The sequence below is a fragment of the Doryrhamphus excisus genome, linkage group LG17 (assembly GCF_037039965.1).
Source record: "Doryrhamphus excisus strain RoL-2023G ecotype Guam linkage group LG17, RoL_Dexc_Guam_v1.1, whole genome shotgun sequence".
NCBI lineage: Eukaryota > Metazoa > Chordata > Actinopteri > Syngnathiformes > Syngnathidae > Doryrhamphus > Doryrhamphus excisus.
This window is the reverse complement of record NC_136373.1, coordinates 12385955-12406176: the sequence shown is the minus strand read 5'-3', so window position 1 is coordinate 12406176 and position 20222 is coordinate 12385955. Positions and strand designations below refer to the sequence as shown.

At 36.7% G+C, this 20222-nt stretch overlaps 3 protein-coding genes across 5 annotated transcripts in view; 2 read left to right on the top strand and 1 right to left on the bottom strand.

The window, feature by feature from the left end:
• The window catches only part of mrs2 (magnesium transporter MRS2), a 16191-nt gene extending 7959 nt beyond the window's left edge, over positions 1 to 8232 (bottom strand). For both annotated transcript variants that reach the window (XM_078797690.1, XM_078797691.1), the window contains exons 1-6: positions 7337 to 8232; positions 5751 to 5815; positions 5598 to 5634; positions 5321 to 5433; positions 1775 to 1936; positions 1551 to 1681 (exon numbers count right to left, since the gene is read on the bottom strand). In XM_078797690.1, coding sequence (XP_078653816.1) covers positions 1551 to 1681; positions 1775 to 1936; positions 5321 to 5433; positions 5598 to 5634; positions 5751 to 5815; positions 7337 to 7628 — 800 coding nt within the window. In that variant the 5' untranslated portion in view covers positions 7629 to 8232. The remainder of the gene's footprint in view (positions 1 to 1550; positions 1682 to 1774; positions 1937 to 5320; positions 5434 to 5597; positions 5635 to 5750; positions 5816 to 7336) is intronic.
• LOC144901922 (integrin beta-1-like) lies at positions 2174 to 5250 on the top strand. 2 transcript variants are annotated; one of them, XM_078797692.1, is made up of 7 exons: positions 2174 to 2268; positions 2444 to 2689; positions 3781 to 3973; positions 4058 to 4181; positions 4259 to 4565; positions 4648 to 4926; positions 4992 to 5250. In XM_078797692.1, the coding sequence occupies exons 2-7, from the start codon at positions 2445 to 2447 to the stop codon at positions 5170 to 5172; spliced, it is 1329 nt and encodes a 442-aa protein (XP_078653818.1). In that variant the 5' UTR covers positions 2174 to 2268; position 2444; the 3' UTR covers positions 5173 to 5250. The 2 variants fall into 2 exon arrangements, with proteins under 2 accessions (XP_078653818.1, XP_078653819.1); XM_078797693.1 differs by lacking the exon at positions 2174 to 2268 and having other exon boundaries at positions 2652 to 2689; positions 3803 to 3973.
• Positions 8097 to 20222, top strand: LOC131136585 (lipid scramblase CLPTM1L-like). The gene is made up of 18 exons (XM_058083630.2): positions 8097 to 8247; positions 8434 to 8759; positions 8852 to 8943; positions 10034 to 10187; positions 12266 to 12387; positions 12454 to 12532; positions 12593 to 12710; positions 12787 to 12881; positions 12979 to 13063; positions 13136 to 13236; positions 13307 to 13360; positions 14238 to 14288; positions 14711 to 14793; positions 14936 to 14970; positions 16553 to 16608; positions 16702 to 16746; positions 17914 to 18047; positions 19116 to 20222. Exons 1-18 carry the CDS (start codon positions 8178 to 8180, stop codon positions 19180 to 19182), a joined length of 1767 nt encoding a protein of 588 aa, XP_057939613.2. The 5' UTR covers positions 8097 to 8177; the 3' UTR covers positions 19183 to 20222.

The window sequence follows — 20222 nt, the reverse complement described above, 5'->3', positions numbered from 1 at the left end:
AGCACATCATGACTGGTTCAAGACTCTTCATCCTTGTATTTAGCAAACATCAACTGCTTGTATTGTTTCTTGAATTGGCTCATCGTTGTGCATTGTTTGAGGGTCTTACTCAATCCATTCCATAGTTTGATTCCACATACTGAAATGCTATGGCTTTTTAACGTAGTCCTAGCATAGAAGTGTTTCAAATGTACTTCTTCCCTGAGATCATATTTCTCCTCTCTTGTAGAGAAGTATTGGATGACATTTTTAGCTAATTGGTTATTTTTAGCCTTATGCATTATTTTAGCTGTTTGAAGATGAACTATATCAGCAAGTTGAAGTATTAGTGATTTTAGAAATAAGGAGTTAGTATGTTCTCTGTAGGCGGCATTATGAATTATCTTTCCTGACCTTTTTTGCAGTACATTTAGCGAGTGAAGATTGCTTTTATAGTTATTAGCCCATATTTCCACACAATAAGTAAGATATGGTAGAACCAGAGACTTTAACTTTAAATTACATATTTTTCATGAATTGACACAAATTTGTAAAAAACGTTTTTCACTTTGGAATGTACAAATTCTCGTTAGTGACTTCCTTTGTAAAGACAATAAAAAGGCTGAAGCATCCAAGGGGTGGTGACCTTAATGCTTTTTAGTAGGGTTGCGCGATATTTTTTATGTACTGGTATAGATTCTTCCAATGATGACTTATACTGGTATAAATGATGAAGTAAACAATGCTGTAATCGTGAGGTGAAGGAAATATTTGACCTCCTGACCTAAACAGGTTGAAATGGTGCTAAACACCAGCGAAAGTTGTCTGAATCTCCTCTTACAGAGTATGAATGGAAGCTAGCAAGGGTTAGCTTAGTTTAGCACGCTAAGTGGTTGCGTGTATGTGTGTGCGACTCGGACTCGATGAGTATATTTTCACCAAGTTGTGTTTTAGGGTATGGTTTAATGGAGTGAAAAACTATGAGAAGCACTTTATTTCGGAACACAGCTCATCTAAGTCCACACATGGAACACACTTCCTTGACCGTCCTTCAAAATAAGAGTGCAGTTTTTTGGAATGGCATGGGTGACTACATCTTCCTTAGTAGGTGTGCTTTACAATTGGAGACAAGTGTATTTCATGATATGGCTTAAGGTGTGAAGCTTTTTATACAAGACTCTGCTGAATATTTTTATCGTCATATTGTGAGACATCCCCAAAATACTGTGATACGTATATGCTAAGGTCCATATCGCCCAACCCTACTTTTTAGGCAATGCATTTATGTCTTTGACTTAACTTTCATTTTGGGTAACACGTTACAATAAGGTACACAAAATGACAGTATTTAATGAAGCACAAACCTACGTAACCAGTACTCTTTACTTCCTCAGTAACTACTATAATCTATGTGCCTTAGTCAGTAGTTCCTCAGTAACTACTGTATTTTTGTACGTTTTTTTTACCTCATTCCGTTGTTTAAATAAAACAGTTTAAAAGCTGTCAGCATTCAAGTAGTGATAATACTACATAGATGCTAGAGGTTGTTAATTAAGTGGCTGTTTAATTACCTCTTACTGTTCTGCAGGAGTATGTGGAGTTTACTTCGATCAGCAGACAAGATTTTGGGATCCACCAGTGACTCCAAAATGTCCAATATTACTGGCTCAACTTCATTTAGCCGGGTTTGTAAGTTGTTTACCTGTTGGTAGACATCACTCAGTTTTCCATTTTGTTAGATGGGTAAAAAGCAGGTTACAAGCATGTGGCAACATAAACACTTGCGTGTCCTCACCCTGTGTTGCAGAATTGCCTCCAGAGCCCTGAACTCAAAAGGCAGGGAGTGCGTCTGTGAAGCCAGCTGCGGGGCAAGCTCTAGCACTAGCCAGCGTTCCAAACCCAGACCACGAAAATCCAACACCAAAAGGCAATGTGGGGTCACAATGGCTTTCAATGACTGTGGACAGTGAGACACAACATGTATGTTTACTCATTATCTCCAGGCTAGCAAAGACTGCACTGTTGTTTTTTTTTTACTGACATTTTGTTTATGATGTTATGCCTGGAGTAAAGGTCTAAGAGTTGACTCTGTTCTGTAAATATTTGATGTGAAAGGCTAAATCAATACAAGTGTCTGATTGGGGAATCAAAAAAGCTGACCTAGTACAAATTCTAGTATAATTCTCTTTCCGAGCCAGAGTACGCAATCCAAAAACCTTTCACTGGAATCACGAAGTCACAGAGGAGAATCAGGCTTTATTTTGATGCACCCAAGTGTCAGTAACCAAGGTAAAGTTACCAGCACTGCTATCTGTTATTTTGTATTTACTTCATTTGTCAATGAAGTTATCCTTGATATACTGTGATTTCTTTTAATGATCAAGTTAAGCATCAAAGTCACTCCAAATGCGGTCTGATATTCTGCTTCACTTCACTGCCACATTCCTTTATTTGTCGACTACAGAATGGTTTTGAAGCCGCTGCTTGTGTGTCTGCTGCTGTTGCCCAGCTGGGCTGAAGTCCAATCATGCCTCACATCTGCGTCCAACTGCAGCGAGTGCATCCGTTCTGGTCCGCAGTGTGCTTGGTGTACCGCCCCTCATTCGAAACTTCGCTGTCATACCGTAAAGGAGCTAAGGAAAGCAGGCTGTCTCGCGCATCATATGTGGAACCCTCAGGGCAACGTTCAAGTCACTAAGAATGACAGCAGGTAAGATGTTGCGGTTTACTCTTTTGTGTACTGAGCATCCAGGACAGAGATGTGTATGTCCCCTTCACTGAGGGGACATACATTGGGGAAATAGACAAGGTCAGGTGTAGGAAGCTTAGCTTAGCAACCAACACACACACAAAAAGACAGGATAAAACTGTGTTATGCTGAAGTCATGATATGCTAGAGCAGGGATCTCAAACGTGAGGCCCGCGGGCCAAATGCGGTCCGTGAGACGCTAGTTTGAGGCCCCCACCTTGATACCAAAGTTTAATGTTGAAATGACAGCTTAAAGCTGTGTGCACACCGGACACAATTAACATGATTTTGCCCCGCCCATACTGTTACCCTACCCTGTTTTGCTTTGGATTAGCAATGAAGCTAAAGGCTTATGACGCTGGGTACAAATAAATGCAGGAAATGATTTGGAATAAAACGGAAAATACACGTCAAGATAAAGCATCTCATCAAACTTGTTGTTAAAGTTACGACGCTGCTCCCAGATGGAACTGAGTACGATGCTAACTTGCTAATTGGGTAAAATTATTAAGTTTAATTAATGTTCACGTTAAAGGTTAAATAACTGTTAATACTGTACATTTGAATCTGAAAAAAGTAATTTCTCTACCAACTGTATGTGGTTTCTTACATTTTTCTTATTTGCTGTTTTGTTATTATTTTACTTATTTATTACTGATTGATTGATTTATCGTCTTTATTCTTAATTTGTTTTTTTTATTATTTATTTTGTGTATAGAAAAATAAAAATCAAGATATTTGAGAACAGTGGAATGTTTTATCAGATATTTTGGTGTGGAAAACCGGAACCAAAGTACTGAAAAAGTGTAGGGTATAGCAGAAGCAAAAGCATTTTCCAGTTTTTAATAAATGCGTTTTGGTTTTTTTTTTGAAAACCTGATGCGGCCCGGCTTCACCCAGAACCTAGCTCTGGTGGCCCCCAGGTAAATTGAGTTTGAGACCCCTGTACTAGAGTCACATTTTAACTTTTGTTGCATACAGTTCTTTATGATCATTAGAGGTTCTGCATTTCACTTCTCATGAAGTCTAAAAAAAAAAAAAAAACTTTGAAGCACAGAGACTCTGCACCTGCAGCCCCAGGAGGTGTCCCTCCGTTTGCGGCCTGGTGTGAGTCAGTCCTTCCCTCTTTCCATCACCATGGCCAGAGACCATCCAATCACAGAGCTCCATATGGACACCAGCCCCATGCCAGCTGGATTCAACATCACAATAGGCAGCATCATACACGGACACATGCTTGTGGAGGTCAGAAGAATAAACACTGCGGAATTGAGATGCGCTATTGTAAAAACGCTAATTCTAAGAATGTACTGTATGTCCAATGCCCAGGTGAATGTGGGAGCCACCCTTTGTCTCCACTTAAATCAGAAGCAGAACAGGACAGGGCCCTGGTCTGTCCACATTACACCCAAAGGCTTTACACAAAGTGTCAAGTTGGTGATAAATTTGGAGTGTGAGTATGAGCAAAGTTTAAAAATAAATAAATAAATAAATAAATAAAATCACCCGAATCACTCTTCTATCCTCCAGGTGATTGCGACTGTGCAGGAAACCGTGAGGAAAACAGTCCAACCTGCAGCAGCCATGGCGCTCTGGCATGTGGCTCTTGCGAATGCTACTCGCCTTACACTGGACAACAATGCCAGATTGACATGGAATCAACCTTTTCCAGAGATGAGAAATTCTGTCGCTCAGGGCCAAACGCCCCATTGTGTAGCGGGAGAGGGACGTGCGATGGTGGCTTCTGTGTATGTAACAGGCGGGACAACCCAGAAGAACGATACAGTGGCGAGTTCTGTCAGTGCAGCAATTTTGATTGCCCGTATCACAACAACAGGTATACGTAAAAACTACAATAAGTGAAATTAACTGAAAATATATCAGGAGACTTTATTTTCATTTTTATATTCCCTCCACAGAATATGTGGCGGCCACGGCAAGTGCGAATGCGGACGGTGTGTCTGTAATAAAGATTGGACTGATGAGGACTGCGGTTGCTCCATGAACACCACCTCGTGCATGGCGTCAAACCAGCAGCTGTGTAATGGTAGAGGGACGTGTCAGTGCGGAATATGTGTGTGTAACCCACCCCATATGGGCCACACGTGTGAGATTTGCCCTACCTGTTTGGGCCTGTGCCCGCAGCATGCCAATTGTGTGGAGTGCCGGGCGTTTGGAACAGGACCCAAAAAAGACAGGTGAGAACTACTAAATGATACTGGTTTTTTTTCTATTCATACCGAGCACATCATTTCACCATTAGGTGTGACGACGAATGCAGCTACCTCATATTGACAAAGGTGCAGAGCAAAGAGGATATTTCAGTTCCCTGCAAAATGATGAGCAGAGAGGACTATTGTTTCTTCTACTACAGTATCTCCTACACCCCCTCAGGGACGTATAGCACAGTGGCGAGTGATAAAGAATGTCCACTGGGGAAATAATCCACCAACATCAAGAACGTCCTTTTTTGTTTCAAAATCCCTTTTTCTTTTGAAAACAAAATAAAGTCAATGCCCAGAATGATGATTGCTTATTGTATTAATTTGGTTGCAATATGTTACCAATTTTAGTGTGACACAAATAACATACCTCCATTCGGATAATAATGCAGTTGTTTCTCGTGGTGAGGCTAGTGCTGTGCTGAAAGCGAAGGTCCCTAGCCTGAAGACTTAGCTCCTGGCAAAGTTCATTTTTTTTCTTGTCTATATAAAAAGAGAAAAATAACAATGAAATACGTACTTAAACCACAGGTAAAACAAACAAAAACGACATCTGCTACAGCATATCAAATAAAACCAAGCCCAACTACACAGTGTGTGTTTAACTACGCTACTGCCTGGATTACATTTTTTTCTCCAGCACTTACCAAATGATGTCACATTTCCTTCCTGGTCAAACCTCATCTGTAAAAATGTCACAAGTCATCATGTTAGAAGAACGATTTATAATGAATTAGATGACACTGAAAACCTGGTTCATCTACCAGAGGTCATCTGTGACTGATCGTTGCAACACTTACCACGACAAAAGCAGGCAGTACACTGGAAAGAGGTGCTTCAGACATTCTTTGGCGGACAAAGGACACTATTAAATGAGACAAACAACATTACAGTAATCCCCATGTCAAGTAATGGTTTTATTTCGTTTGAACATGCATCAGATTACAATTGAGTGCATCCCATAATCAGTTCACAGTTCCACATGTCCAAAAGGAGTAGGAAGAAGTAAAGCTTATTAAATCCTACCCCTCCATCTGGTACTTTTACAATCAGTAACTGTTACATTTGTTCACTTCCTGCTTTCCTAATATAGTTTAAGGTTTGTTTTTTGTTTTTTTTTAAGAAATTTTTGATGAAACAGCACATGATGTATATTTGATACTAGGGGTGACACAAGACAAGACGATACATAGGGTTGGGTTTACAATCAGTAACTGTTGCATTTGTTCACTTCCTGCTTTCCTAATATAGTTTAAGGTTTTTATTTTATTTATATTATTTTATAATTTTTAAATTTATATTTATATATAATATTTATATTTAGGGGCGGTCGAGTGGTTAGCGCGCAGACCTCCCAGCTAGGAGACCAGGGTTCAATTCCACCCTTGGCCATCTCTGTGTGGAGTTTGCATGTTCTCCCCGAAGAAGCAAAGCTTATTAAATCCTACTCCTCCATTTGGTACTTTTACAATCAATGACTGTTACATTTGTTCACTTCCTGCTTTCCTAATATAGTTTAAGGTTTGTTTTTTTTTAAGAAATTGTTGATGAAACAGCACATGATGTATATTTGATACTAGGGGCGACACGAGACAAGACGATACATAGGGTTGGGTTTACAATCAGTAACTGTTACATTTGTTCACTTCCTGCTTTCCTAATATAGTTTAAGGTTTTTATTTTATTTATTTTATAGTTTTTTAATTTATATTTATATATAATATTTATATTTATTGGATTTATATTTAGGGGTGGTCGAGTGGTTAGCGCGCAGACCTCACAGCTAGGAGACCTGGGTTAAATTCCACCCTTGGCCATCTCTGTGTGGAGTTTGCATGTTCTCCCCGAAGAAGCAAAGCTTATTAAATCCTACTCCTCCATTTGGTACTTTTACAATCAGTAACTGTTACATTTGTTCACTTCCTGCTTTCCTAATATAGTTTAAGTTTTTTTTTTGTCACGTACGGAAGTAGGAGGTGATATGACCATCCAATTACATAATGGTTACCATAGTAACTGTCAATATAGTGATATGTATAGCACATCATGACTGGTTCAAGACTCTTCATCCTTGTATTTAGCAAACATCAACTGCTTGTATTGTTTCTTGAATTGGCTCATCGTTGTGCATTGTTTGAGGGTCTTACTCAATCCATTCCATAGTTTGATTCCACATACTGAAATGCTATGGCTTTTTAAGTAAAGACATTTTTAATATATAGATAGAAATAAACTGCTAAAAGCACTACAGCATTATCCATTAAAACTACATTCAAAACATGCAAAGCACATTTGGTTAAATGATACTTTTTCATCTTTTTTAAAAAGGGAGCAGCTACAAGCAAAACAGCAAAGTTTTGAATTGAGCAAGTGATGTCATTCTTACCAGGCCATGATCCTCCTCCGAGCAGCAGCTTCTTGTTTCTTGGACCTCTTCTTCTTGACTGAAGGAGCAACTGACTGCTAGGTGCATGTAGAACACCATCACTGTTGTACACCGGCAACACTGTGCACTTGGTGCTGAAGGACACAGCATGACTACTGTGCAAACTAACAACTTGCTTCCCTCCAGTAGAGGAGAAAGTGATAGCAGAACTTAAAAGACGCTTTGGATGGAACAGTCCACTGAATGGCAGATACCATCTTGAGCAGCACAGACACCCATTGAGAAGCATCATGTATAGTTTGATGTATTTCACTTATTATTCCAAGTATTAGCAGTCAAGCTTTTTTTTTTAAACAAAAAAGGACAAAGCTGAGGGACGAATGGGAGGTATTAGCCCCCCATAAGAAAAAGGAAAAGCATACACATGTTTATGATTTGCCAATCTTATCTCACTCATGTTGTAGTATACTTTTCTCGAGTATGTTGTCGATTTAGTTCGAAACCCCAACATTCGGTATTCACACGCATAAATGATAAATGTTGAGCCGGAAGCTACAAAATGAGGAAAACAACGCTTATTTGTCTTATAATTTGAAAATTATCATTGAATTATTCATCTTCCTTCACTTGACCGTCATGCATTTCTCCGTGTTATGCTAGTTAGCTTAGCAGCTAATCAGTGACACAGTGTGCTCTGAGCGACTTAATCTACTTAAATCTTATTGCCGGTACATGAAAACACAAGTGACGAAAGGCGGTTTACTATCGCTAGCTGCTAAGTCAACTAAACCGACAAATATACCGCACTTTAAAGTGACATTAAGATTATTGTGCTAGCTTGATGGTAAAAACTTTGGAAACAGGATGTGCCCTACCCATAATGCACCACGATGACGCCAAAGATCTTCAAAGTAAGTGGCTTACTCGGACATAAATTTAGATGTCTTCGTTTCGTTTCTTTTTTTTAATTTTTTAGTAATTTTCAATGAATATCAAATGCGTGCACGATAATAAACTAATGTCATCTATCGTATTATGCTTATAAATATTTAAATTTTGTGCTTTTTAAAAAATTGTGTGCGGTGTAAAACCTACAGGCGCATCATCAGCACCAACAGCAAACAGTGAGGAAGGATGCTGCAGCAGGGAGGAAGCCTCCTTTAATCCGCCTCCTTTCTTTACACTCTTTTGTTCGTGTTTTTTTTGGTCGTTACCCTGCATCATGTTCCCATCGTGCAGCTCCAAGCCTTCGGAGAGCGGAGGGAAAAGGAGCTCCGTGGCCAAGCTCCTGCTGGGGGTGTTCATGGTCTACCTGGCCCACACCGCATGGCTGCTGTACGGCTTCCTCAACACCAGACCCTGCGATGAGGGTCGGGGAGAACGCTGCGTTACCTCCTACCTTTCTGCCAGACCGAGATTGCAGGTTACTGCTCGTAATTCTCACAATTTACATCCAATTTAAGATAAATTTGAGATAAATATTCTAGATTAGTAATTATTTTGTTCTATGTCCAGCTGAGTGTGTTCACCTGCCTTGTTCCAGACAACAGTCAGCTCAACTTGGCTTTAAGAATTGATCCATTTGATCCTCACTCTACATTTGACAGGTGGGGGCTAACATTCAATTTTTTTAATTACTCAGTATGATGCTATACAGTCACAATATTGTGATATTGAAAGGACATGCACCAGTAAATACAAATAGACGGTGTAGACATTGAAAGGGTGAAGGAAAATACATTTCTGGGGATCACAATAGATGAAAATATGAGCTGGAAACCTCATATTACAAATATACAACATAAGGTGGCCAGAAATATTTCAATATTGAACAAAGCTAAATTTGTTCTCAATCAGAAATCACTCCACACTCTTTATTGCTCTCTGGTTCTACCATATCTTACTTATTGTGTGGAAATATGGGCTAATAACTATTAAAAGCAATCTTCACTTGCTAAATGTACTGCAAAAAAAGGTCAGTAAGGATAATTCATAATGCCGCCTACAGAGAACATACTAACTCCTTATTTCTAAAATCACTAATACTTCAACTTGCTGATATAGTTCATCTTCAAACAGCTAAAATAATGCATAAGGCTAAAAATAACCAATTAGCTAAAAATGTCATCCAATACTTCTCTACAAGAGAGGAGAAATATGATCTCAGGGAAGAAGTACATTTGAAACACTTCTATGCTAGGACTACGTTAAAAAGCCATAGCATTTCAGTATGTGGAATCAAACTATGGAATGGATTGAGTAAGACCCTCAAACAATGCACAACGATGAGCCAATTCAAGAAACAATACAAGCAGTTGATGTTTGCTAAATACAAGGATGAAGAGTCTTGAACCAGTCATGATGTGCTATACATATCACTATATTGACACTTACTATGGTACCCATTATGTCGTTGGATGCTCATATCACCTCGTACTTTGGTACGTGACAAAAATAAAAAAAAAATAAAAAAAAAACTTAAACTATATTAGGAAAGCAGGAAGTGAACAAATGTAACAGTTACTGATTGTAAAAGTACCAGATGGAGGGGTAGGATTTAATAAGCTTTGCTTCTTCCTACTCCTTTTGGACATGTGGAACTGTGAACTGATTATGGGATGCATTCAATTGTAATCTGATGCATGTTCAAATGAAATAATATAATAATATCTAACCTTGAACCTGCTGTGTATACAGGCAGGTCAATATTGTCCTACCAGAAGAAACTCGAGCCAATGGCAGCCTGTATGCGGTGGTGTACATCCACAAAGCCAACGTTTCTCCTCTAGAGGACAGCCGAGAGGTCCACCATGCAGCTCTGCTCACCACCTACATCAGCCCTGCAAATGCAGTACATTCATATTCCCTTCACATTCAAAACAAGTGTACAAATGTACCTTTTCTATACAATGTAAACCCGAATGTTCAAAGTACTTAAATAAATGAAGTTATGCATACTCAAAGTTCTTAAAAAAAGTTCTAATAACTTACTCAAAAAAGTGAGGCAATCAGTTGCCACATTTTTTTTTACTTCATAAACTCAAACATTTTAGTATATCAGAGCTTTAATATTTGGATTTGATATTAGATATACTTTTCTAATTTTGGGGTGAAAAGAGAAATATCTTTCTTTTTCGTGTTCTCTCTGCTGTGCATTCTCCATTCTTTCATTTTCGTTCTCATTTCAACTCTTTCCATCGGAAGAAGGTGTGCATGTGTAACCTGCACAGTACAAATGTATCTGATTTATTCTTAATTGATTCTTGCTTTGATTTATTCATGTTTAATAGATACTTTTTTATAAGTAACAACAAATTCATTCAAAGTAGGTTACACAAATCTGCAAAAAGTTCATATTAATCAAAAATTACTAGTTAAATAAACAGAAAAGACAGATAATGCAACTGGCAACCAACATTTATACGTAGAACTTTTAAGAAAATTTGAAGTTAACTATACTTATACCGTTTAATTATTTTGAGCATTCGGATTTACAGTGTCTTAAGTTGTATGTAAACTATGTTTTTAAGTTAATCTTACTTCATATATGAACATAGTTCAATTTAATCAAAACATATTAGTTAAAAGTAATCAAAATGGAACAACATGTTGAATAAACTTGACATAATTAAGTTATTAGAACTTTTTAAGAACTTTGAGTAAGCATAACTTCATTTAGAACAGGGGTCTCAAACTCAATTTACTTGGGGGCCACTGGAGCTCGGGCCACTGGGCCACATTAGGTTTTCAAAAAATAAAAAAAAATAAAAAAAATGCATTTATTAAAAACAAAAAAATTTAAAAAACTTCGCTTTGGTTCCAATTTTCTACAAGAAAAGCTCTGATAAAACATTCCACTGTTCTCAAATATCTTACTTTTTATTTTTCTACACAAAATAAGATGAAAAATAAATAAACAAATCAAGAATAAAGAAAATCAATCAGTAATAAATAAATAAATATAATAATAATAATAATAAAACGGCAAATAATAAAAACTTAAGAAACCACATATAGTTGGTGGGTAGACAAATTATTTTTTCATATTAAAATGAACAAAGCATTATTAGAGCCCTGTAGACATGACAAAACACGACTATAGTCACATTTATACTCTTTTTATTTACAACATATTGCGCAACTGCAGGGTCTTGGGACACATGCTAACTCGCAAACTAGAGAGCTAGCGACCTAAACGGTAGCCTTCAAGTTATTTCCTTTAAACTTAAATAGCCAAAAATGTACCACTTCCACACGGATAGGGAGGATAACTATTAACAGTTATTTAACCTTTAACATGAACATTAATCAAACGTAATAATTTTTTCTGGGTACATGATACCATACAGCATCCATATCAAACTTGCGCGGGCCGCACTAACATTAAACTTTCATATCAAGGCGGGGGCCTCAAACTAGTGTCCTGCGGGCCACATTTGGCCTGCGGGCCGCGTGTTTGAGACCCCTGATTTAAAGTGAATCATTTTGGCCTTAACTGAATGGTCCCACTATAAATAATTGTTACAGTTTTATGAAATGCACCGACCACTAACATACATAAACTGCAACAAATGACAGTTTTGTCATTTTTAAAGCATTACTTATTTTTCTACAAAAAAAAATAAAAAACTCTGCTTTGGTTCCAATTTTCTGCAAGAAAAGCTCTTATAAAACATTCCACTTGTTGTATGTAAACTACATTTTTAAGTTAATCTTACTTAATATATGAACATAGTTCAATTTAATCAAAACATATTAGTTAAAAGTACTCAAAATGGAACAACATGTTAAATGAACTTGACATAATTAACTTTTTAAAGAACTTTAAGTATGGATAACTTCATTTATTTAAGTACTTTGAACATTCCGTGTGTGTGTGTATGTGTCAATAGCGCTTTTGGGGAAACTCTTATTTTGTGGCTCCATTAGAGCGCCAAAAGAAAGCATCCTGTATCCCATTGGAGGCCCCAGCTGTCAATCACCATGATGTCAGAGGACTTCACCTTCAACAAAGGAGGACTACCCAGTGATGTGCGCCGCTACATTAGAATGTAAGTTACGATTTTTACCAATCCCAGAAATCCGCCACAATCCGATGCATCCATGTCCTCCGTCAGTTCCCAGGAAGGTCGAAGGATCATCTACCTTCCTTTGCTGCTGATTGACGAGCTCAGCTTCAGAGTCAGGGATCTAATGGTACGGCATCCACTCGTAATCAAACTAGCGTCAAAATATTAACAAATCTGTCCAACACAGGAGATCAACGAAAGCACCATTCATCTGCCCCTCACTGTGTCCTACAAGGGGATTTCTCTGAGGAGATTCCGATTTTGGGTCCATCTCCAGGATGTGGTTTACTCCCTGCGACAGTTTGGTTTGAGTTCTCCTGCAGATATAGAAAAAAAATCATTTTAATACTTGAGTTGCGTTTAATGTCTCTGTCCACGCAGGCTTCTCTGAGGAGTACATTGATGAGATTAAAGAAACCCTGGTGGGCTCGAACCTTTACCTGTTAGTGCTGACTGCCTTCATTACGGCTGTACAAGTAAGACTACATCAAGAACTGGACTGGAAATGATCCTGCATCACTTATTTAGTTTTAGATTTCATTTTAGACTTAATTTCCCTCAAACTTTTTCCAGCTCATTTGTGAATTCCTTGCTGTTAAAAATGACGTCAGCTCCTGGAGGAAAAAGAAGAGCATGGCAGGAATGTCCAGGAAGTCTGGTGAGAAATTCAACAATTGTGAATTAGAAAAAACAGTAAAGCAAATTCCGAAATGTTCAAAATTTTGTCCAGTTTTGTGGCGAAGTCTTGGTACTTTATTGATTTTCCTGCATCTACTGGAGGAGACCAGCTTGTTGGTGCTACTTCCTGTCGGGTTGGCCGCGTGTGTAGAGGTACTTAGTATGTATTAAAATGACACAAAACATACATCTGATCATTTTTGTTGTTTATTTTTGTTGTCAGGTTTGGAAGGTGTTCAGAGTATTTGGGATCAATGTGCATTGGAGACGGCTCTGCGTGAGTATGATGATCACTTGACTACTAACTATATACCAGGGGTCTCAAACATGCGGCCCGCGGGCCAAATGTGGCCCGCAGGACACTACTTTGAGGCCCCCGCCTTGATATGAAAGTTTAATGTTAGTGCGGCCCGCGCAAGTTTGATATGGATGCTGTATGGTATCATGTACCCAGAAAAAATTATTACGTTTGATTAATGTTCATGTTAAAGGTTAAATAACTGTTAATAGTTATCCTCCCTATCCATGTGGAAGTGGTAAGTTTTTGGCTATTTAAGTTTAAAGGAAATAACTTGAAGGCTACCGTTTAGGTCGCTAGCTCTCTAGTTTGCGAGTTAGCATGTGTCTCAAGACCCTGCAGTTGCGCAATATGTTGTAAATAAAAAGAGTATAAATGTGACTATAGTCGTGTTTTGTCATGTCTACAGGGCTCTAATAATGCTTTGTTCATTTTAATCTGAAAAAAATAATTTGTCTACCCACCAACTATATGTGGTTTCTGAAGTTTTTATTATTATTATTTATTATTTATTTTATTATTATTATTATATTTATTTATTTATTACTGATTGATTGATTTTCTTTATTCTTGATTTGTTTATTTATTTTCATCTTATTTTGTGCAGAAAAATAAAAATGAAGATATTTGAGAACAGTGGAATGTTTTATCAGAGCTTTTATTGTAGAAAATCGGGACCAAAGCACTGAAAAAGTTTTTTTCATAAATTTTTCTGTGTTTAATAAATGCGTTTTTTTTTTGGAAAACCTGATGTGGCCCAGTCTCACCCAGACCCTAGCTCCAGTGGCCCCCAAGTAAATTGAGTTTGAGAACCCTGCTATATACTATATAAACTATATTCATCCTCTATTTGAAGGTAAACAAGATGGATGAAGACGAGCGGAAGACAGTGGAGTATGACACACAGGTACTACTTCTATCGGCAAATAGTATTTGTTTTGGTTTGTTGTTTTTTTTTACATTGCATGTGTGGTGTAGGCGGCACGGCGGTCAAGTGGTTAGCGCGCAGACCTCACAGCTAGGAGACCAGGGTTCAATTCCACCCTCGGCCATCTCTGTGTGGAGTTTGCATGTTCTCCCCGTGCATGCGTGGGTTTTCTCCGGGTACTCCGGTTTCCTCCCACATTCCAAAAACATGCTAGGTTAATTGGCCACTCCAAATTGTCCATAGGTATGAATGTGAGTGTGAATGGTTGTTTGTCTATATGTGCCCTGTGATTGGTTGACTCTCACCCAAAGATAGCTGGGATAGGCTCCAGCACCCCCCGCGACCCTTGTGAGGAAAAGCAGTAGAAAATGAATGAATGAATATTTGGTGTATCTCTGCAGGCGTCCACATACTTGTCCTACTTGATCTATCCCTTGTGCATCAGTGGAGCTATTTTCTCGCTGGCCTACTTACGCCAAAAAAGGTGAGCTGATCACAGTTCTTGTCTGCCTCGTCACTTTTAGCTGGAGCACTGTTTTACAATTGCATATCACAGATACTGTTTAAAAAAAAAAGACATATTAATGTGATGAATTCACACGTTGAACATGTCTGTCATCCAACAGTTACTTTTCCTGGATAATTAACAGCCTGGTAACTGGTGAGTTCTTTGCATCCACTACCATGACATGTAGTATTTGTCCTCACACCACACCGCTGTGTGAAAGTAGGTATAACTATAATATAACCATCGGTATAATTGTATTAAAACTACTAGTATTCACTCTTAGAGTGGAAAAAAGTCACACTGAGTCCGATGTGAAGCAATGTGCAATTTAAGTTACTACAAATTCTAATAGTGGGCTGTACGGCTGTTAGTGGTTACGCAAGTTCAATCCCACTCTCGGCTATCTCTGTGTGGAGTTTGCATGTTCTTCCCGTGCATGCGTGGGTTTTCTCCGGGTACTCCGGTTTCCTCCCACATTCCAAAAACATGCTAGGTTAATTGGCAACTCCAAATTGTCCATAGGTATGAATGTGAGTGTGAATGGTTGTTTGTCTATATGTGCCCTGTGATTGGCTGGCCACCAGTCCAGGGTGTAGTCCGTCTCTCGCCTCAAGACAACTGGGATAGGCTCCAGCACCCCTGCGACCCTCATGAGGATAAGCGGTAGAAAATGAATGAATGAATGAATGAATGTTTTGCATATAGTTACTTTATTTTGTTCATGTATATACCATATTTTCTGGACTATAAGTCGCTCCGGAGTATAAGTCACACAAGGCCAAAAATGCATAATTAGCTAGAAAAAAACATACATAAGTCGCACTGGAGTATAAGTCGCATTTTTTGCGGGTAATTTCTTTTCCAAACTACTTGACCAAAACAGACATTACGTCCTCTTGGAAGGCAAGTTCTAACATTAATAAAAGAATAGAGAACAAGCTGAATAGGTGTAAGATATGCTAACACAATGCTTATTCAGCTACACAAAAAATAAACATGAACAGAAAAGGTGTCCAGTGTTTATGTAACATAAACACTTTTTCATTTTTAAGTCGCTCTGGAGTATAAGTCGCAGGAACAGCCAACCTATGACAAAAAAGTGCGACTTATAGTCCGGAAAATACGGTAGTTATTTTATTGAATGTTTATATTGTATTTCCGACTTTTTGTATTTATTTGCAATTGGCTCAGCATGTAAATTGGGTGCCATGTTATCTTATAAATGAAAGACAATGGTAAGAACAGTGTTATTCCATTTCTTTTGTAGGCGTATATAAATTGCTGAATATAAAAAATTAAAATTAAAATTATAAATATATCATTTTGTATATAAATTATTTAAAAAACATTATTTAAATATTTATAAAATTATGATATACATAAAATTATTTGTAGGCGCATATAAATTGCTGAATATAAAAAATAAATAAAATATGAAATTATAAATATATATCTTATGTATAAAATTATTTTTAAATTATTATTTAAATAATTTATTACATTATTTTATATGTATAAAATTATTTTATATATAAAATTATATATTTTCGTATATTTTCTATAATTACATATAAAATTTCGGCTAGGGCGTGTTCTTAATTCTGATTACATATACTGACTAAAGTATTGCTAAAACAAGGTATCTAAAGACGGTCTATGACGTTTGTACAGTACTATATATCACACAGGAACAACATTCCTGCCCCAGATGTGAAAATGCTGTGTTCTCTCTCAGGGGTCTATGCCTTTGGCTTCCTGTCAATGGCGCCACAACTATTTATTAACTACAAGGTCAGTCCTGTCACATCATTTCCTGTGTGTATTTCCAAACAGACCTGAGTGAAATAGGTGAATTATCATATCATATTTGGTCTCTTTCATCAGATGCGGTCTGTGAGCCACCTGCAGGGGGCAGTGTTGATGTACAGGGTGGGTGTGACGACTTTTATTATTCATTTCCGATGAGAAAAAAGTCGGCCATTTCTGAGAATAAAGAAAATATACTAGAATGTTTTTATATTACCAGAATGAAGTCGTAAAAATGTATGAGAAAAATGTATAATATTGCGAGAATAAAGTCATGAATTTACAAGATATTCATATTATTAAAGTTGTGAATCTATGAAAACAAAGTTGTAAATTTACTAGAAAATAATTTTATATTACGGGAATAAAGTCATAAATTTAAGAGATTTTTTTAATTATTACAAGAATAAAGTCGTAAATTAATGAGAAAGAAATTTAATACAAGAATAAAGTCGTAAACTGAACTTAATTTTTTTTTTTTAGTCACAAGAATTAAGTCATGAATTTACAAGATATTCATATTATTAAAGTCGCAAATCTATGAAAACAAAGTTGTAAATTTACTAGAAAATTGTTTTATATTACGGGAATGAAGTCATAAATTTAAGAGAATTTTTTTTTAATATTACAAGAATAAAGTCGTAAATTAATGAGAAAGAAATTTAATACAAGAATAAAGTCGTAAACTGAACTTAATTTTTTTTTAGTCACAAGAATTAAGTCATGAATTTACAAGATATTCATATTATTAAAGTCGCGAATCTATGAAAACAAAGTTGTAAATTTACTAGAAAAATGTTTTATATTACGGGAATAAAGTCATAAATTTATGAGATTTTTTTTTAATATTACAAGAATAAGGTTGTAAATTAATGAGAAAGAAATTTAATACAAGAATAAAGTCATAAACTGAACTTAATTTTTTATTTACAACTTTATTCTCGTAAATTTAGGACTTTATTCTTGTAATATTATGAGTTTTTTTTCTTGTAAATTTATAACTTTATATTCATATTCTGAGTTTGTTTTGTTTTTAATTTCCAACCTTTTTCTCATAATCTCAGATGACTTTTTTCTCAATGTGTTAGTGAGATATTTAGGAAGTATTCATACTGACGGTCGATCTTGTGTTTGTATTTCCAGAATAATTACCTACACATGCATCATGGACAATTATGCAAATGATTCAATGACAGAATATCACATTCTATTCCATTTTCACTTAAATGTGTGCAATTGTTCTCCTGAAGTCATGTACTTTTGTCATGATGCATTTTCTCCTTCCACCAGGGGGTGAACACCCTGATTTCAGACCTATGTTCCTGTGTTGCCATGTTCTCCTCATCTGGATCCTTCTTGACGTCTCATCAGCTCTCTTGTTTTAGAGATGAGCTTTTCTTCCTCCTCTACCTCTACCAAAGAAGGTAGCACACCTGACACAGTTTGGATGAGACACTTAGACCAGGGGTCTCAAACCCAATTTACCTGGGGGCAGAAAAATATACAAACTTTTTCAGTGCTTTGGTTCCGATTTTCTACAAGAAAACATTCCACTGTTCTCAAAAATCGTACTTTTTATTTTTCTACACGAAATAAGATGAAAAATAAATAAACAAATCAAGAATAAAGAAACTCAATCAATCAGTAATACATAAATAAATAATTATTATAATAATAATAATAAAACGGCAAATAATAAAAACTTAAGAAACCACATATAGTTGGTGGGTAGACAAATTATTTTTTTCAGATTAAAATGAACAAAGCATTATTAGAGCCCTGTAGACATGACAAAACACGACTATAGTCACATTTATACTCTTTTTATTTACAACATATTGCGCAACTGCAGGGTCTTGAGACACATGCTAACTCGCAAACTAGAGAGCTAGCGACCTAAACGGTAGCCTTCAAGTTATTTCCTTTCAACTTAAATAGCCAAAAACGTACCACTTCCACACGGATAGGGAGGATAACTATTAACAGTTATTTAACCTTTAACATGAACATTAATCAAACGTAATAATTTTTTCTGGGTACATGATACCATACAGCATCCATATCAAACTTGCGCGGGCCGCACTAACATTAAACTTTCATATCAAGGCGGGGGCCTCAAACTAGTGTCCTGCGGGCCACATTTGGCCCACGGGCCGCGTGTTTGAGACCCCTGATTTAGAACATTCGTGTTTACAGTGTATAACCGGTATTCTCTTGGGTGCTCTGAATGATTTGGTGCCACCTACAGGTTTTGTGGCAAGCTTGAGTTTTACAGGAATTGGTCAGAGGCAAACTTTAATAATAGCATCTTAGCAAACACTGGGCAATGGCAAAAAAAAAAGAGGGTTATCGACTGGAACCACTATCTCACTCACGGTGCCATCAACACAAACTAAGCTGAACATGGACGCTTGTGTCCAACAGCAAATATAAACAAAAAAAGAGCAGAATTAACAACACATGATCCTGCTGCTTTCTCCCTTCTCTATTAGATGTTTCATCCCAAAGGTCAGAAGATCAGAGAGTGGAACCCACAGCAAGAAAGTGAAGACACAGTGATGAGAAGAGAATCATCTTTGGAGGGGACCGACTGACTTAGAGGAACTCAAACGACTCCTGATGCAAATGGCCCAGGGTCACTCGTTAATGGCACTGATTGCATCATAATACATCCATAATGTGTACTTCCTTTATAGTGCTTCATATGCATGAGGAGCGTGGTCCTTGAACATCTCTTTTGGTTATATTTCAGTTTACAGAGTGGGCACGGTACCTGAACCTGTCACAGTACCTGTCTACCACGCCCTGCTGTTGATTTATCATGGTAGCTGTCAATAAATGTCAGCGTTACTGTACCTATGCTAATGCTAATGGTTTTATTTCATGTGAACATGCATCAGATTACAATTGAGTGCATCCCATAATCAGTTCACAGTTCCACATGTCCAAAAGGAGTAGGAAGAAGCAAAGCTTATTAAATCCTACCCCTCCATCTGGTACTTTTACAATCAGTAACTGTTACATTTGTTCACTTCCTGCTTTCCTAATATGGTTTAAGGTTTTTTTTTTGTTTTGTTTTGTTTTTTTTCCAATGATCATACAAGTGGAATGTAATATTACAAGAATACAGTCATGATTTTCTGAAAAAAAAATTCCTAATTTGAGAAAAAGTCGTACATTTCTGAAAATAAAGAAAATATACGAAAATGTTTTTATATTACAAGAATGAAGTTGTAAAAATGTATAATATTATGAGAATAAAGTGTATGAAAAAAGTTGTAAATCTACTCGAAAGAATTTACAATATTACAAAAATTAAGTCATGAATTTACAAGATATTCATATTGTTACAGTATGACAATAAAGTCATGAATCTATGAAAACAAAGTTGGAAATTTACAAAAAAAAATTTTGTTTTATATTACGGGAATAAAGTCATAAATTTAAGAGAATTGGGTGGGTGTGACGACTTTTATTATTCATTTCTGAAGAGAAAAAAGTTGTATTTCTTAGAATAAAGAAAATATACCAGAATGTTTTTATGTTACAAGAATGAAGACGTAAAATGTATGAGAAAAATGTATAATATTACGAGAATA

Bases quoted from the DNA above. Each gene is read 5' to 3' on its own strand.
- LOC131136585 (XM_058083630.2), top strand. From the start codon at position 8,178: ATGGTAAAAACTTTGGAAACAGGATGTGCCCTACCCATAATGCACCAC. The intron at 8,248-8,433 runs GTAAGTGGCTTA...TAAAACCTACAG, and splicing joins TGACGCCAAAGATCTTCAAA to GCGCATCATCAGCACCAACA. The intron at 14,794-14,935 runs GTGAGCTGATCA...GTCATCCAACAG, and splicing joins GCCTACTTACGCCAAAAAAG to TTACTTTTCCTGGATAATTA.
- LOC144901922 (XM_078797692.1), top strand. From the start codon at position 2,445: ATGGTTTTGAAGCCGCTGCTTGTGTGTCTGCTGCTGTTGCCCAGCTGG. The intron at 4,566-4,647 runs GTATACGTAAAA...TTCCCTCCACAG, and splicing joins TGCCCGTATCACAACAACAG to AATATGTGGCGGCCACGGCA. The intron at 4,927-4,991 runs GTGAGAACTACT...TTTCACCATTAG, and splicing joins ACAGGACCCAAAAAAGACAG to GTGTGACGACGAATGCAGCT.